General features: G+C 41.6%; 2 protein-coding genes across 2 annotated transcripts; both read right to left on the bottom strand.

Annotated features, from left to right (window-relative positions):
• Nucleotides 1-4,082: 4,082 nt before the first annotated feature.
• Nucleotides 4,083-7,075, bottom strand: camk2n1 (calcium/calmodulin dependent protein kinase II inhibitor 1). The gene is made up of 2 exons (XM_050038569.1): nucleotides 6,209-7,075; nucleotides 4,083-5,392 (listed from the first exon to the last, which is right to left on the bottom strand). The coding sequence occupies exons 1-2, from the start codon at nucleotides 6,375-6,377 to the stop codon at nucleotides 5,319-5,321; spliced, it is 243 nt and encodes an 80-aa protein (XP_049894526.1). The 5' UTR covers nucleotides 6,378-7,075; the 3' UTR covers nucleotides 4,083-5,318.
• A 1,518-nt stretch (nucleotides 7,076-8,593) lies between these two features.
• Nucleotides 8,594-16,226, bottom strand: LOC126386302 (trypsin-like). The gene is made up of 5 exons (XM_050038553.1): nucleotides 16,150-16,226; nucleotides 14,724-14,883; nucleotides 12,527-12,668; nucleotides 11,784-12,050; nucleotides 8,594-9,029 (listed from the first exon to the last, which is right to left on the bottom strand). The coding sequence occupies exons 1-5, from the start codon at nucleotides 16,205-16,207 to the stop codon at nucleotides 8,859-8,861; spliced, it is 798 nt and encodes a 265-aa protein (XP_049894510.1). The 5' UTR covers nucleotides 16,208-16,226; the 3' UTR covers nucleotides 8,594-8,858.
• Nucleotides 16,227-18,976: the final 2,750 nt, after the last annotated feature.

Genomic DNA, 18,976 nt, shown 5'->3' with positions numbered 1-18,976 from the left:
ATTTAGATTTAATATTTAGATTTAACATTTAGATTTAGATTTAGATTTAGATTTAATATTTAGATTTAACATTTAACATTTAGATGCCACATTTAATATTTAGATTTAACTATTTAATATATTTCTAAGTTAACAAATATTGCTGTAAATGTGGTAAAAGGTGGTGTTAAAAAATTCACAATACTTTTTTAAACATTGTTTGAAGCTAAATGTGGCAAAATGTTGATGTTATTTTCAGCATGAGACACTTTACAAACGGCACCCCATACACTGTCTAGTCTTCCGACCACTCAATCATTTAATATCTAAAATTTACTATTTTAGACAAACGTTGACAGAAAATAGAGTAATATTGTTTTTCCATGCAGTGTTGTGGACAGTATTTGAAGCATGGGATGTTACAGATCTAAACTGCAGCTCATTGGCGGATTATGAGACAGTGGGCACCTGGGCACAGATATGCATGAGGCCCCACCACCTCATCCAAATGAGACCAAGACACACAGACGTAGTGGTGGTTTTGTGTCTCTTTGTGGTCATTATGCATCTTTCCTTTTTTGACACTTTAGCCCCTTTCCCACCACAGGAACTTTTCTCATTTACCCGGGATGTTGAAAAACCTCCACGCGTTTTCACCGAAATCACCTGGGTAAAAAACCTTCCCTCAACCCCAAACTTTGCCTGAAAAAGTACCTAGTAGTGGGGTAGGACTTTTCAGATTACCCGGAATTCTTGAGGGACGGGGCTGTGTGCTGAAGAATGCTGATTGATGGGCTCACACTTGCAGCGTTCCGCACTTCCTGGTATGGGCAGCCGCTGCAAACTTACTTCATTTCTACAAGCTTCACTTCATTTGTTTTCTGATTTAGGATGAGTACCGATTTTAGCCCCAGGGCTAGATTATCGAAGACCATAAGCGCTAACAGTATCAGTTCTCCTCTGCACTCTGTGCCGGCGCTGAACACACTGACGCGACACAGTAACCGGTGAACAGCCGAGCGGCCCTGGTGGAAATGAAGTGAAAATAATTCGAAAATGACTCGAGTTGATGGCAGCTAGACTTGTTACTGTAAGTGAAATTAAACTTTAGCGAGTAAGAAGCCAATACTTTATCAATACATGTGTTCAGCAGGCATGAACATGTAAACATGTACAGCAATATTCAATATGCTCCGTCCACAGTCTCTCATCCACTGACACTAACGTTATGTCTTACACAAGGACAGCATGCTAGTTCGGCTGATAGCAAATTGTTACTAATAAGCTCAAATGACAGCTGTCTGTCTGTAGACTAACTTAGTTTGACACTTATCTTAAAATACTTTTAAACTTAGCTGCTGGCTGAGACAAACAGCCCCAACTCTCTCCACCAGCACTAATGTTACCAGTAAACAAGCTGGCAGAGCCAAATACAGGGCACACGCCAAATCATCTACGTCATTACGTTAATTTGAATAAATTTTCCAGAACTTAGAGGTGCGGTGGAAATGCAAACCACAGATTACAAGGAATTCTTTTACCCAGGTAAATAAATTACTGGTAATAAAGGTTCCTGGAAATGCTGGTGGAAAAGGGGCTATTGTAGTCATTTTGTGTCTCCTTGTGATTGTTTTGTGTTAATTTGATGTAATTTCGTGTCTTTTTTGTGGTTTTGTGTCTCCTTATGGTTATTTTATGTCTTTTTGTAGTCATTTGGGTCTCTTTTAGGTAATTTTGTGTCTTCTTCGGTCGTTTTGTGTTGCTTTTTAATCATTTTGTTTATACTCATGGTTGTTTTGTGTCTCATTGTGAATTTTTGCCCTCTTTTTTGGTATTTTGTGTCTCTTTGCAGTTCCCTTGCATTTCTGTGTGGTCTTTTTGTGTCTCTTTGTGATCATTTTGAGTCTCTTCCTGGTCTGTACATGTTCATTCGAGAGACATTTTGCAAATAAAGTCCATGGGCCCCCCAATAATTTGGGCCCTGGGCCTGTGTCTGATAAACTCATTCAGTAATCCATCCATGACCCAAATCAAATGTTGCATTAATATCTATATATTTTAAAGTCTTGCTATAGGCCTGTAAACTGTTCAGTAGTTAAAACGCATACTCCACTCAGATTACTGTTTTAACTGTAAAAACGTCAGCTTGATATCACCCAGCACAGATCAAATGATTCCAACTGCCAGGAAAGACTGATATTATACAATACTACTGTAGAGTGAGTCTTATAATCTTCAGTATTTCTTGACACTGTTGAAAGTGTTCATTTGACTTTGTGGTCCCTTTGAAGACGCAGTTTGAGGCATCGTTAAGAAAATATCCCACTTAGTGTCTGTCAGCGGTGGCATGTGTTCACCTGTTCCTCTTCACAGTTTTTCTGCGTTTGTCACTTTGTCATCATGATCACTGAGATGCAGTGTAATTTCACAGTGTTTGACTGATGCACCTGCAATTCAGCGATTCAGGTGGTGACTCGTTGGCCTCTGTGTAACTCTGTCGCTCGCCTTGCTTTGCCTCGAAAACCCACTCTTCCTTTCAAAGCTCTGCTAAAGGTGACACATGCTGATAATAAGTATCAGAGTTACTATGAGTCACGTAGTAGTCTCAACTGCCTTTGTAGTGGTGATTTACTACAGGCACTTACTACGTGGATTGCTGGATTGCAAACACTGCAAAATGATGTAATGTAGCATGGAGAAAAGTTTCAGAAATCACAAGGACAAATACAACAAAACCAAATAAATAATAGTACATGTGCACCACAAATAAGGATTTCAAATCATTTTTGCAGGACTGCTGTGATGTTTTTGTGATTCTCTGCAGTGTGTTAATGGTGAAGTCCTACAGGTTTGACTGTGTGCGAATACTATCTGACCCTGGATCACATCACGCCTTCACTGCAACGCTTTGGATGAAAGGATCCACCACACAGGAAATCATAGACCATTACTCCCTAAATGTAACATCCTCTCATTCTGTGTGAGGGAATAGGCTGTTACTGCAGTAGGCGCCATCGTCATGCTTGACTGCCGTCTTGGAAGAAGGGACTATTTTGGCAGGATAATGCGGTCACGCCACTGAGTGAATAGGGGGTCTTGAGAGAAGAGGGCAGAGATAAGAGAATGGAGAACATTCCATTAAAGATAGCGATGGTATCAAGCCAAGGCTCGGGGAAGGCTATTCTGCACCGAAAACCCACCGCAGCACCCATCGAGTGCAAGGTGCATCTGTTACCATGGTACCCAGCCCAGGCAGCCCCTTTCATGTCTGTCAAGACTGGGGAGGGAGAGAGACTAGCAATATGTTAGTCTCGCCTGCAGTTGGAGCTGAAACAGACATGTGTGTGTGTGTGTGTGTGTGTGTATGTTCGTTGCATGTATGTGTTCCCAGCACACATCCCGGCGGTCCGGGTTTAAGATGCCGTACGCTGACAGAGGCTCGTCACAAAGCATGAATCATTTAGTCACCACAGCAGAGTTGGAAATGTCATGTCTCATCAGTGTTCCTCACGCCTCGGTGCCCCCTGCACCATTTACATCTCTGGCAATGGAGTTAAAGAGAGGACTTGATTAAAGAGAGGAGCTGAGATTTTAGATGCAAACAGACATTTATTGCATTGGGAAGCAGTGGTGTACATTATTCCCCCACAGAATCATTTGCAATACTGTAGCTCTTTATGAGATCGTAGTCTGTTGCGCAGTCGTCCGAGCTGAGTGTCTCAGCTCTCCTTTTAAACAAATCAAAACAAGTGTGAATTTCAAATTCTGGACGGGATTATTTGCTCATCTATCTTCCCATTCCTGTCTCCCCCTTCCATATCTGATCTTTCCAAAGAATGGGGTGCTACTTTCTCACAGTGGAAAATGCTGACTTGACCTTCCTTGGCAGCCAGAAAGGCAATCCAATAACAACAGGGGAAACTGTACAAGGAACATATCCAAAAGTCAGCCGTGCTATTCACTTGTGTCTTCGTCTGTCTGATACAAAACTATATTTTTGTGTTTTTGCTACAGTTTTAGAACAGTTTAAAAAAACAACGACAAAAAAGCAACATCAAGTACATAATTCCTTAAACCACAATCAACACTAAACAGTAAATAGTACTTTGTCATAATCTTTATTACAAGATATTAGGCCACTGTACAAATCAGTGTGAATCGTACAGTACAACGCAGAATTAAGACTGTTTCTCGAGGTTTGTCATTCAAAGCTGTATACGAGGTGCTTCAAGAATACACAAGAGTTTCAGAACTTCTGCCGTGCATGCATGATTTCATATTTGCCATGCATGAGTTGGTATCTCAGTGTTTTAAGAAAGAGCCCTAAAAAATGGCGACCCAACAAAACAACTGAACTGTATGAGTAAATGTATAAAGCACAAAAAAAGAACAAGTTGTCTTGTACAGTATTAATCCCTCATGAGATTTGGCACACACGATAATGCACAATGCAATATAAATAGTTTATCAATAGGGTGTGTACAGTCAAGTTACAGTATCAACCAATCCAGGTGAAAGCCTGGGAAGCTTACAAACAGGTGGGAGGTACACTGTATATAAATGACTCGTTAGCTGCAAAGTATGGTAACAAAAAACACTCAGGCAACATCGAGAAATTGTTAAGTGAAAAAAAAATGTCACTTCCATTCACTCAAAGTTTTCTCGACATACAAAAGAACACTCCCTCGGGCCTTAAGTCACTGCAAAAGACATATTCCAAAGGATCAATAAATAAAGTCTTCAACACAGAGAACAAACCAGTTTACCGCTTCCCACTTTGTGCAAGAAAATATGGGCTACCCTTTCCATATTTACAAACTCTGTTATTCATTTGCCCTCAGTCAAAATGAAGAGCAGAAAGAATGGTACCATAGGTTTGACTGATAAGATATAGGAGAAGTGTGTGCTTTAGTTTTTATATTAGATTTATTTCTGTATCCTGTCCCTGATTTCTGCATTTCGACAGCGTCGCCTCCTTCCTTCACCTTGCCCCCCCCTTGTTGTCTTCTCCCGCTTTTGGATTTATGGCGAAACCCTGCAATTGAGGGTGTGTTTGTTTGTGTGAATGTGTGAGTGTATCTGTGTGTGTGTGTGTGTGTGTGTGTGTCAGGGGTGGGGTGGGGGGGTCCACCTGGGGGTCTCCTTCGCTGCCATCTCCCGCCCCTGCCAGTGTGTGTCACTCGGATGGCCATGACTGACTGGGAGAGGAGGGCGTGGAAGTGCTGCTTGCTGCCACATGAGAGAAAGTGCTTATCTACAGTGTCTTTGGATTAAAATTGGTAAATATCGCCATAAAAAATTTTCAAGAGTGTCTTTTGGGGGGTGTTGAGCCGAGCGCTCTAAGCCTCTGCCGGGGTCTTCTCTGTTCCATTTTTCAGCGCTTCGTCGTCGCCATTCTCATCCTCAATCACAACTGTGGATGACAGGGGAGAGAGTTAATGAGGGAGGCTCATCTTGGTGTGGCGTCTTGAAAATTCACCACCAACTGACAGGAGGGCATTAAAGCCCAGAACCATTAGCACTGCGCTGTATGAGCAGAAGTGGTGTGTGCATGCATGAGAGAGTAAGAGTATGCAAAAAGAGAAAGATAACCATGAGCGTGACTGTGTGTGTCTGTGTGATGCACATTTATGAATGTGCACGTCTCAGTTTCTGCCTGCGCTCTTGCTTCTTCACCTACAGATGCAGTTCTTACATGTTTGCCATGTTAGTCCATGTTGTGTCTGTGCACTACTGTACGTGCAACTGTGCGTCTGCAACTGTGCATGCATGTGCCACCACAAGCGAGCCTCAATTTTCAAGGACCATCTCATGGGTTTCATCAGGAATGCAGGACACACAAAAGCCAAAACACAAACAGCCTGGATGCATCATGCAAACACACAATAAAAATGATAATTACAGAGCATATAAATCTCAATCATTCCAACCATTCATTTGGGGAGGGGACAACTCTGTTGAGCAGCATTCAGAAGGCATTTAACAGCACGCACTGCGCATCCAACTTGTGTTGCAATGCGAATAGATTATTTAAAAACCCATACATCCCGCACGCATGCAAACACTAGGAAATGTCTGTGATATTACGCTCTACTGAAGACCATGTCAAGGCAAAGGTGTTGCCTTTCAGGCTTCACACGGAGCCATCCTTAATTATGGTCCACTGGTAACCTATGTGCGCATTCAACACATCACCATACAAACGAAAACGCCTTAATTATATAATTACCCCGTTTGCTCCTGCCTATTTGTCCGAGTTTCGGCGGACGTTTGTTCTGTGATCCATTGAAGAAGTTGTTGGTGTCTTGAAGACGACAGGTGAAGGAAAGGTGTCCCTCGTCGCCCTCATTTCCATAATGACTCATTTTTTCTTCGTTGAAAGGCAGCACTTCCGACATCTCCAAATGCGTCTTTATCACCAAGGCGCACAAACTGAAATGTATAGCTCGTCGCCAAGCTTGAACTCGGTCGTCTATAACAAACAAAAGGGGGGAAGAAAAACAATGCTATCTGCTGACACGATCTAGCCCTTTCTGTTCACCCCGAAGACACGTGTCTGTCTCCGTAGGTACGCAACAGAAATAACAGTAAATCAAAAAATGTCCTCAATTTCCCCGCTCGTGGAGCTTCGGCAACATCATTCAAAATTTCCAGAGGTTTTTTCTCTCTGCGCGTATTGCTTTGGAAATGGAGGCGCACGTACAATAGAGCCGTGGAGCGCCCGCTGGTTTCGAGCGGCTGAACCCGTCGCACGGAAAATCTGAGGAAGAAATGCAAATTGAGGAGCGATGCAAAACACGGATCCCGGGGAGACCTGGCGAGGGAGCTGTACGGGGGTTTTCTGGTGCAGCCCAGAGAAGCTTCCAGTTGGAGTCGTGGTGTACCAATGCTCCACTCTCCGGGATCTAGATGCAATCAAACAAATGGCGACTTTATATTCAGATATGGCACATGAATGTGAACCAATACGCATCTGTGGGAGACGTCGTTTACGCGCCACCACTCGACGAGTTAGAGATGTCAGATCTTCCAAACTGTGTTGCAATTTCACAAATTTGGCGATTTATTGGGTCCGCGGGGTGTTGAGCATGACATATATGTCCATTGAGTCAGACCTCACCAGAGGATGGCGGTGTTTTCATAGGCTGAGATGTGACTTTTGGCCCCATGGCGCACTTCCAGTTTGATACAGAGGGCCTGTGCTGTTTTCATCTGTTCTCACCACAATTGCCAGAAAACTATAAAATCAATGTGGGGAATATGGATGGAGGTTGGAGATGCTACACCTGGCACTTTTATTGAATCATCTGGATATTCGTTGAATGAATATGGAATTTTTTTTTAAACAATCCATGTTCCACATTTGATGATGTTCCAGGTTTTACTCCATAAATTATCCAGATTACTTCGTAAAGCATTAAAGTGAGATGCTTTAAAAACACATTTTGTTCTTTAGTAGGCTTCCTGAGAAAAATGAACACATGCACTATACACAAATAATTTTTTTATTTTTTTTTTTAAAAACTGATGATATGGATGCCATTATTCCTATATTGACCTCCCACTGTGCATTTTTATTGAAAAGATGATGATTCATAGTAGATATAATGTTCACAAACTCTGATGTAACCCAGTTACAAAACAATTGGCTGCAGAGTTTCATGTACAGGTGAGCGTGGGAAAATTGTCTCTTGCCGAAAAAGTAATTGTGGGCACAGAGGTGAAACCTCTAAGAATTAAGATGTCGATGAACACAAAAAGTAAAATTGAGAAAAAGGATGTAAGAGACAGAAAATGATAAGTATCTACATCCTAAACTCAACAACAGCATGAAATGTCATTTGGGTAAAACCAAGGATCCACCAACATTTCATCATCATGCCAATATCTAAATAATTTTGGTATTTACCTAAAGCAAGACTGTGACTTTTGCACAGCAGCAACAAATGACCATTACATAATGATGCTACATGCTAAAACCTATTGTAAGAGTATCACAAGTAGGAAGAGTCACAAAGTCATTGTGAACATTAGCTAACATTATGTTTCAGTGACAGTCACCTGGCAAGACACACAAATGACTCCACAGATCTCATTAGATTCTGATTCAAATGTTGCTAAAACCAGATCGGTGCTTGGAAGTTTGTGACGTCACCTTTTCCCAACTGAGCCCCGCCCACGTCAAACTCAGCAAGTAGAGCACTGACTAAAACACAAAAAGGCTTAAGAAGTCTCTCAAACATGTGTGTGAAACATCCCAAACTGTTCTTGGCACATTTTGTCTTTATGTATGACCTCCCTGCTCAGAGTAAAAGGCTGCTTGCCCTGCCATTTTGGCTCAGGCACCACCTTGTGATGTCAGATGTGAGAGCCATGAGCAGGATCTCAGCCCAGACTCAGAATGTTATATAACATAAAGATGCACAAATTCTCCACAAATAATTGATGAGTATATAACTGCAAAAGTCAAATTAAAAATTGACTCCAGACATTCACCACTCAATCCCTGACACAGCTCCACACATTTTGTAAATTTGAATATTTATTGCTATAAAATATTTGCTTTTTTTTCACAAGTTATGAAATATTATCGCTGGAATAGCCTATACGTATACAGAAAGGTCATAAAGTGCCTCCATGTCGTGGATCCTACAGTTACTGCAGCAGGCAGAGCCCAGCCACAACAAGATAATTTGAGAATATGAGACACATCACCATTATATTGGTGTTAAAAAAATTATCAGAGTAATCAGAGCTGCGCTTCAGAGGAAGCTCTTTTCCACAGAACCACTTTTGTTCCATGCAGGCACAAATATTTTGAAGGGCATACCCCTTTTTAAATGGCTACTTTCATGATCGTAGATGCATCATTGTGTTCGTCAGTATCTGGTACAGCGTAGGTGTGACCCGTAGATGGTTTGGTCTATCCAACGGCGGAATCTGGACACGGCAGTGTAGACTCCCGGAAACTTAGGATCACCGCAGCCGTTGCCCCATGAGACCACGCCGTAGACATAGCCACGACACACCAGTGGCCCACCAGAGTCTCCCTGTAGGGACAAGATTAAAAAAAAAAAAACATCCGTTATCATGCCATAATGTGCCTTAGTGAAAGAAACAAATGAGCTGGGTTTCTCATATTGTAGCTCACTGTTAAGCCATTATAATGTCATTGATTGGTGTTACACTCAGTTATACTGAGAGCAATTTTAAAAAGCATTTATGACATCCATGTCTTACAAGTCCCAGCTTAGTTCGGTCACTTCTTCATTGTAGAATATGTAAGACATTGAAGAGTATGATGGTCAACTTAAATCACAAGATGTGGCTCTAACAGAGAAGAACATCCTACATATGAAACAGACTGACCTGATTATACTTAAAAAACTTCATATTTCAGATATGAAATGTCAGAAAATGATATGTGCCTTCATCATGTGAATTATGAGTGTACATGTGAATTTTACAACATGAAATGCTATTTCATGTGTACTGTAATAAACCACATTAGCCTATATGTGGACTTGTCATATTTCTTAAAAAAACCTGAGACGTGAGAAAGAAAACTGTCTTTTCACAGGATGGTTTGGATTGAATTCATCACATCATAATCTCTTGCTGCCACTTGGAAATGCCAACACACAAAGTTGCCTACTGCAGGGTTAAATATAGCACATTTTAATTAGTCATTCAGCTCTTTACCTAAGGCAAAATATAGCCTTCTGGTATATCACACATTCAATTTCATGTGATTTTCTTCCCACATCAAAGGCCGGGGCAGAAATTCTTCCATGATACCAATAACAAAATCAGAGCATGCTGTTGTCTGTGGATACAAATGACTGTAATTTCAGCAAAGTTTTTAGCCCTGGTGCTATTTCAGGGTTGCTCTTCTATCTCTTCTGTAACTATCATAACTAATATAATTCCTGAGGGTGGACTGCCACGTCGGCTTAATAAAAGCTTGTAGCTGAATCAACACTGACATGATGTATCCTCATACTGTCATGAGGATGAGCTTCCCAAAACTGTGTTATTGTTTGGCTCTAATGTGAGCTGATGAAAAGAAGATGACCCTGCATTATTTGATATACACTGGGAATCAAGAGCAGTACCTCAGAGAATTTATTATTACCAGCCGCGACAACATCCCAACGGCTGGTGTTGTTTACACCTTGTGTGTGTGTGTGTGTGTGTGTGTGTGTGTGTGTGTGTGAGATCATGGTGAAATGTGGCCCTGGTGACACCTGTTGTAGCAGACACTACCACAGGAGCAGTTTTGAGTATTTTATCAGGTTTTTAAATGTCTTTCTTTCTATGTATTTGTGAACGCAGTAGTGTCACAACCATGCAAGATGCTGTTACTTTACAGGTGTGTTGTTGACATCAGGTAGGGGGGTAAGAATTTGCATCCTTGGCCCATGTTCATTTTAGGGCCCTTAGCGCTGTTTAGCAATATCGGGCAATCGGTGAGCGTCTGTCGCCCTAGTTTTTGCGATGTGTCCTGTGTTGTTGGCACTAGTCGGCCCCTGTGAGCTGTTTTTTGGCCGATTTGGTATGTTGTATTCGCATCGGAGACAGTGGAGCCCATCAGTGAATGACAGAAGTGGATTAAGCACACAAAAACTAAAGTCAAGAGGGCGTAATTTTGAAACCAACTTGTTATATTATATTAGAATTATTTTTTTTCAGCCACTGAGCTCTTTAGCAAAAATGGTTTGTGATTGTTTATGTTATTGCTCACCAGCACACAGTTAATATCATTTGTTCTGTCAACATCAGGTTTTGTTTCTTAAATTGCTAACTGGCTAACTAGCATATTATATACATGTCGGCCTTCTGGTTCCTGTTTTTGAACGATGAATACTGACTACCTCCGCTGTTGGTGTTGAGTTATTTGTCTCTCAGGCATGTGCAGACTGACGTGCTAGGCTGTTGGCTGTAGTCTTTGTGATTTGTTCAAGCGCAACTTTTTGACCAAGACATAGGCAACATATAGGCGACATGATGCAACACAACAGTCAGTCTTATTCGCCACTTGTTAATATTGAAAATCTATCTGGAGCCGCAAAACATATTAAGCATTATAATGAAGGTAACCCAGCCTATTATATTTAAAGTCTAAATGAGCATTCCTCAATATGTTTTATCACCAGATGGTGAATTTTTGGAACTTTGAAAAGTTGGCAGTAAAAGCAAATTAATCTCTTCACACACAAATAAATTCTGTTTTGTTCCAAACTTTTCCTTTTTTGGATTTCGAATCGATAGCAAGCCAAGCTAGGGAGACTACTGTAGCCACCGCTATTGAGATTTGGTAAAATGTAGAGGAAATGGCGCTGGGCTGAAGACGACTGATGCTTATTTTATCTGCCACAATATTATAACTTTTTGTTTTTTTTATTCGATGTACAGGCTACACATTTTTACATTTGGAGAATGTCAGAATTACTTTAGGGTGACAACACTGATAGATGTTAAAAAATAATATCCATATGATTTATTTGTTGTCAAAGCCTAAGGGAGCCAATGGAGAGAGGCTTAAGAGTCGCATGTGGCTCCAGTGCCGCATGTTGTCTCAGCCTTTAAGTCACAGATCGCAGTGTCACGACTGGACTGATCCCAGTGCCAGATGGTCTAGTTTCAAAATGGATTTCATGGCATTTCAAAGACCAAATGATCATGTTTGTCACAATGGGGCAGACTGGGCAGCCATTGATGTGCAACACCCACTTTCCTCACAGCTAAACCTCTTTAAAATAATTACTAGTGAAAGACGGTACGATAGCTTTTGTCCTATGTACCTTGCATGCATCTTTTCCTCCAGTCCTGTAGCCAGCACAGATCATGTTTGCTGTGACATTTCCATTGAAGGACTCGCTGCTGTTACATCTTGCAGTTGAAACAATGGGCACTGTGACCGTCCTCAGGGTGAAGGGGGCCTGGCCTCCACCCAGATTGTTGTAGCCCCACCCGGACACCCGACACACCAAACCTTCGACCACTCCTGTCCCCTGCCTGGGGAGAGGCGCCAGTGACACGTACCTGTTCAGCACCATGGGGGCCCGCAACTGGACAGAGGAGAGTTTCAGAGTTAGTACGTAAAGAAATTGTAGTACAACTATCTTGTCAAACCTTATCAAGATATGAAATATTATACAAAACATTTGTAAAGTTTCTCTAATGCAGTGTTAAAATTTAAAGGGAATCAGAATTAAGATACAGTCCTTCATTGATTTAGAAAGATAAAGATTGCAAACAATTTATTTGGAGAGCATACAGCAGGCTATATTTACCATATATTCTATTGCATTGCTTTGCACACTGAGTCACGAAGAATAAAAGGTGCTTCTTTTCATGGCCACATCTCAATATTGCCATTGAGTCATATGGATAATATAAATGGTGTGGTGGTGTGTTAGATTTTTTTCACTGAGGTATAGACTTACATAAATTAACATCCCACTTCTGAGTGTGAGCAGTATGAGTATGAGTTTAATAACCATTGTTACTGTGTGGTTAAAGCTCTGCACTGTGTCTGCAGTACCTTAATGAGCATGATGTCAGCATTGTTGGTGCTCCTGTTGTAGAGGGGATGGGTGACCAGCCTGTGGGGTTTAGCGTACTGCTCAGTACCCTCAAAGGTATTTACAATGTAGTCGCCGGCCACTATCATCATGTGCTCTGCCCTGAAAGACAACGCATTTCCATTTCACATCACATTTAACAACAAATATAGCTGGAGAAGATCATGACCTTGAGACTGAGTCATTACTGACCACTTTTTAGAGGGATACAAAGGAGACAATTTGCAACAGCATAAATGTGAAAAAAAAATCTGTATCTTCACAAACCATTTGTCAGAATTAAGTTAAGTCAACTTTATTTATATAGCACTTTAAACACATGCAGTGCTCTTAAAGCACACACAGATAAAACACAAACAGAAGGAAGGAGAGAAACACAAAAAATGTTGGCATTGTATGCTTCTGCAAACCACACATATTTGTATGGCATTTGTACATTATTATGTAGCAGATATGATGACATTTTCTTTACATTTTAACAATGCTGTGGTTAAGGTGTGGTTATGTTTAGGCACAAAAAACACTTGATTATGGTTAGGAAAGCATAATGTTTTGGCTTAAAATACCTGGTTACGGCACAAATGCAGCCGGAAATGCTGCACTGTCTCACTAAATACAAATGCCATGGTGGCACAAATGCCAGCGGTAATGCCACTGATATTTCACTAGAAAACAATTGTTTTTGGTGGCACAATCACAGCTGGAAATGCCGCTGATGTCTTGATAAATAACAACCACTTTGGTGGCACAGTCACTGCTTGAGATGCTGCAAATATCTCACTAATAAAAACCAACACACACTCACGACGACCTTGTCACATACTGATGTTTGGTCATGGACTTTCCATATCCAGATATGACGTGCAAGGTACCCTGGGTGTGTTGGTTGCAAATTCTGCCTCTTACATGCACTTCCGTTTTCACAGGAAATTTACAGTTTGCATACAATGTCTTTCAAAATAAACACATGTGAAAGGGCAGCTTTTTTAGTCAGTCTATGCCGCCAGAAGTCACTGACCAAGTGCCGAATTTTGATGACTTTGGAGTGAGACTGGGTTGAAAATACAGCCACTGTTGGTGGCACAATGACACCACTGAAAATGCTGCCGACGTCTCGGCAAAACACAACTGGTTTTATTGTTTGTTGGTCTCAAACAGTGCTCTGCAGCTTGGCAGCAGTCTTGCTGAGATGTCATGCAATCCACCGTCCCCTCTACCTCCTGATGACAAAGTCAGCTCATACACATATAATCAGCACTATATCATTTTATAGACCTTGATATGATACATATGAGAAGTACAAATGAAATGTATCCCTGGTTTATGGAGACACAATGCCAACATTTTCTTCTGGTGACTGGACGATCTTAGTTGAATTGAATTGAATAGTATATCAAAAGGCAGGGAAGGTGGGAGTGATGATGCCAAATGACATTCATGGAAAATCATCACCAGGATTCGAAGTCACAAAGACACAGGCCACCATGAAGCCAAAAGTGCTTGTCTGCCAGGGAACAATGGGTTACTGTGTGCAGGCAGGGCCGGGACAGTATAACAGAAATACGGCCAGTTTCCTGGATCCAGACAAGATCACACACACACACACACACACACACGTACAGAATGATGATGATGTGCCAAGGTCAGCTGACTCGACCGCATCTGTGTGCCATTTGACTTCCCAGTGGCCTGTATACAGGTTTCCTTTGCATCATGATCAAGCGGCATCGTTTTGACGTTACCTACCCGTAGCAGAATGGATGTTTGCTTTTAGGCATCTGTTGGGACCATCTGCTCACAATATAAAATCATGCCAAGTTAGCTTCTACACAGCGACTTCTACAGAGTCAACTGTGAGAATGCCAGGAGAATGTCACTGCCTGTGCAAGTGTCTCAGAAACAGTTTGATCTTTACCTTGAGCAAAGTTCAAACACAACTGTCAGGTCACATTTTAAATTTATGACGGATTTATGACAGTATGTCAAGGCTAACTTACGTTTAGCAGGTATTATATTGACCATGTTCATCATCTTAAGATGCCAGTATGCTTCATCAAAAACATGACAACCTGACAATATGGTTTTGTAATTTTTTACCCAACAATTATGACAGAAAACATCAACAGCTTACTGATGACAACCGCTGAACATTCTTACCCAATGTTACAGTGCGCTGCGGTCAGCACCCAGTACCTGTGAACCAGTGATCCACCACAAAAGTGTTGGCCCCTGGTGCTCTGCAGTGACACAATGTACTTGATGGAGTTTGGCACAGCAGTGTGACCACCGACTATACGGCCCTGCATGAGCACACGGCCTGTGTGGACACAAAACATTTACAGGACAAGGCGTAAAATAAGTAGCTGTGACAGATGGATTAAGATTTGTTTTACAGGTGTTCTACATGATATTCAGAGCGTATCTATAGATTAGGGGTTGTCTGAACACAGCTCTCAACATGGCGGTGGCTGAGCCTGTGGCTAGCAGCTAACAGTGCTAACCAGGGGGTAACCAGAGAGTGGACGCTACACTTCTGCAGTGACTGTTGCAGTGCAGAGGGGCGGCAATGAGCTAGCCAGTGGGATACATACCTGTACAGGGACTCACATGCACTAGTATGCACACGTGGCCAGACCATCTACCACCCTCATATGACACAACGAACAGACAAGCACACAGAGAGGATGCGTGACTTCATTCTCTGGTCAGGACTCAGATATATAGCAACAACTCCCCAGGTATAGATTTCAGTCCAAGTACATCTTATAAAACATGGAGAGTCATCAGTGAACAAAAGAGAAACATAAAGAGCAAGCCCCCCTAATCCCCCCTTCAAGCCCATTGACCCAACCTAACAATTAGTGGTTTTCTGTCACCTGGGAGGCCACTGCGTAATGAAGGTAATCCAATATAACCTGACCTTCTAGTGTCACCACCTCACACTGGGCTCTGAAACTTTAGAGTGGGGGCTCTCCCTGTCTGCTTTATACAACAGCTCAACTGTACATTGGCTTCAGGCTATAGAGTCGGAGACATGGGAACAGTAAAGGCTATTTCCTGGACATATCTATGCTTCGTTTCTGTAAACGTGGGTGGAAATATGTCTCTTTTTTTTGTTAAGCACAGTTGGGGATTATTTACAAACTGATGACGCTGTAAAGGAAGGAGGAAATCTATTTAAAGGCATAGTTTGACTTTATTTGCTTATTTGCTTCTTTTTGCCACAGTCTCCTTTGTTGAATCTAAACAAACACCAGAGTCAAAGAAACCATATTACTGTATATAGAATATATTTTCCTAGAGTATAAAAACAACAATGCACCAGGCTATGCTAGCTGCTTCACCATGTTCCCAGCCTGTGTGCTAAGCTAAGCAGACTGGCTGCTGGCCTCAGCCTCTGATTTAACTGATTGAACTCTCAGCAAAAAGCAAATATGCATATTTCCCAAAATGTCTTATACATGCCATATGTATTTTTTTCAATCTAAAATGCATAAACTTGAAAAGCTAAGACCAGTAAAGTGGCACAGAATTCAACATTTAAAACTGAGCAACTCAACAAAACTGAGAAACATATACTCACTGTGGACTGTCATGAGGTCCAGCAGCACACAACACAAACACACGAGCAGGCTCATCATGGCTGTGGAGGTTTTAGGCCGTTATCCTACACCATACCAGCAGCTAAACCACTGTAGCCACAACCAGCGTCCTCTGCTCCTCTCTGCCGGCCCAACACTGGGCATCCACTCCTTTCTGGAAACAGTAGGACTCAGTCACATCAACCTTTATCCTCCAGTTTTTAATTTCACCCTTCACCATGACACGCAGCACCAGGGTCCAACACTGTAGCATTGATTGAAAAGGAAAGAGAGCAACAAAGTTCACCTTCAAAAACTGCCCAGCACCCCCCTGCCATCCCAGCACTATCACAACTCTTTCACCTGACCCTCCTGACTTGTCGAAAGGCCTTACATTGTTGCCATGGCAACACAGGGTACTGTGCCGAGTGGGTTCATCTATACTGTATCAGCACGCTCTGTCTGTGTCATCATCCAGGCTTATCCGTGCTGAAATGTTTCAATAGCCCACTGTGCTTGTGTGTCTGTGTGTGTGCGTGTGTGTGTGTGTGTGTGTGTGTGTGTGTGTGTACGCAGGGCTTTGTTTTGTAGCTTTGGGGAGATTCACATCTGATTCAAGACAACACAGAGGTACTCTACGCAGCCGAGACGCACAAGTGTTCTTCTGTATGAGTATGAATCATCATGTCTGCAGTGATAATAACTCATTATCATCAGCCTGATCATCATCACTATTATCATCATCATCATCATCATCATCATCATCAGGCTTCTGGCAAGTCAGCATCATCCGCAGCATGGGAGGAGAATCTCGCCTGACCTCCTCTTGTCCCACATTTAGAGCAGGCTGAATAATTGATGCTTCACCCAGTAGAATGGGTGAGATGGCTTTGTGCGGCCTCCCACCGTCAGGTGTTTCCTGGACCAACACTCGCCTGACTTCACAGGCAAACGCCCTAAAACATCAGGTTGTTTCTATTCTATTAATACAGTCAAAGCAAATATGACTCCTGCAAATACTTTGTAAATGTTGCAGATATTTGAACTTAAGTTGGCCTTAACAATAGCCATTCCGATTCACATTGGGACAGGTGAATGAAATTTAATTTTATAGCAATGATACATGACTGCTATTTAATACCTGAAGCTTCTATGAAAACAGTTGACAGCGAGTTTTATACAGAGTAATGGGGACATGTTTCTAGCGGGGCCACCTATTAGACCTGCTTTTGTGTAGCTTTATTTACTGTCATTGCTATATTATGTATTACCTTATCATTGTGACTCTGCTGAATGTCTTGGTTACTGTGAAGCACGTTTTGACTTCTGATCCAGAAAGACACCAAGTAAATAAACTTTCCTTGCTTCCTAACTTAAGTACTGCTCTTTAAAAGAATAGAGAAAGATATTTTCGGAAATATGCATATTTCTTCACAAGAATTAGATGAGAAAATTTGTACCAATCTCATGTTATTTTAATATTTCAAGGAAGATATGGCTCCCAGCCTGGAAATAGTCACAGCATGAAATTCCCCAGAAAGCCACGACTAGTCATTTTTACATTGACGTTTTTGTACAGATTAAACAAACAAGATAAAATGTGTTAATTAGTCATTTTTAGAGGTGCTGTGAGGCAAACTTCAGTCTTTATGCTAAGCTAAGCATTTCCTAAGCTAATCATTGTTGACAGACAGATGCAACTGGTATCAATCTTCTTATCCTCTTGGCAAAGAGTGAATAAATCTATTTCCCAAAATGCATCCTTCATTAAATGTATTTTTTAGGGTTGGATATAAATAAATCTGTCAACCATCAGAGCATTGCTATGCTATTCATACAGAGGTGGCCATATCTTTGATTATAGCACACATTCAGCCATTCAGCAAAAACACACATTTCTGTCTGGTTGTTTTATACATAAACTGTCTCTCAACTGGTTTTCCAGAAACTTTTTTTTTTTTTTTTGACAAGACATGACAGTCAGTCATGAGTGACAGTTTAACAATATATAATAACATTTTGCCCACCACTATTTTGAGCACCACACTCATGCATTCACTTCAACTGTATAGCAGAGGAGGCAGAAATGTTTTTTATTTTCAATTTGGGTAAACTGACCCTTTAAATACACAACATTTATACTTAGTTTGGCTTTGTCAATAAAAACACAGCACAATGTGAATATAGAGGTTAGATCAATGGACAAATAGAGACATAATCTGCCTTTTATATCAACACAGAAGTCTGGATGTGGCAAAGAATTAAATTTCTCCGCGCTGACCACATTTTGGCAACGTGATCCTCTTAGACTCACCGCTTATACATACAGTACATGCAGTTTTGTGCAAGACATCTGCCTCACTCTCTCTGTCTCCTTCTCTCCCTCTCTCTCTCTCACACACACACACACACAGACACACACACACACACACACACACACACACACGCAGACAAAAGCATCCTGTTTGTCATCTCAGCTTTGCACCTGAGGGAGAGCGGAGCACGCTATCACCTTTCACCCTAAGACACCTTGGGGAGAGCAGACTGTATGGAGGCTATGAGTTACAGACCAAACACCTGTGTGTGGGAACTAAGGGTGGAAAAAAAACAAACTGCTGGGAAACTAAGTGAGTGTGACACCTGAAGAGATGGGAAAGGCTGAGAGAAGAGAAGAAAGACACTGCAGACACACGTTATAAGACAGTCTTTCTCTGCTGGATCAGACTTATCAACGTGAACACAGGCCAGGCTGTGGCACTGATTTTGGCATTATTTGCTTTAATTGTGTCATATTGACCCGAGGTCGACTTAAGGGAAAAACCAAGGTAC

The sequence above is a fragment of the Epinephelus moara genome, chromosome 24 (genome assembly GCF_006386435.1).
Source record: "Epinephelus moara isolate mb chromosome 24, YSFRI_EMoa_1.0, whole genome shotgun sequence".
In the NCBI taxonomy this organism is placed as follows: Eukaryota; Metazoa; Chordata; class Actinopteri; order Perciformes; family Serranidae; genus Epinephelus; species Epinephelus moara.
Note: the sequence above shows the minus strand (reverse complement) of the source record. Positions and strands in the feature narration are given on the sequence as shown.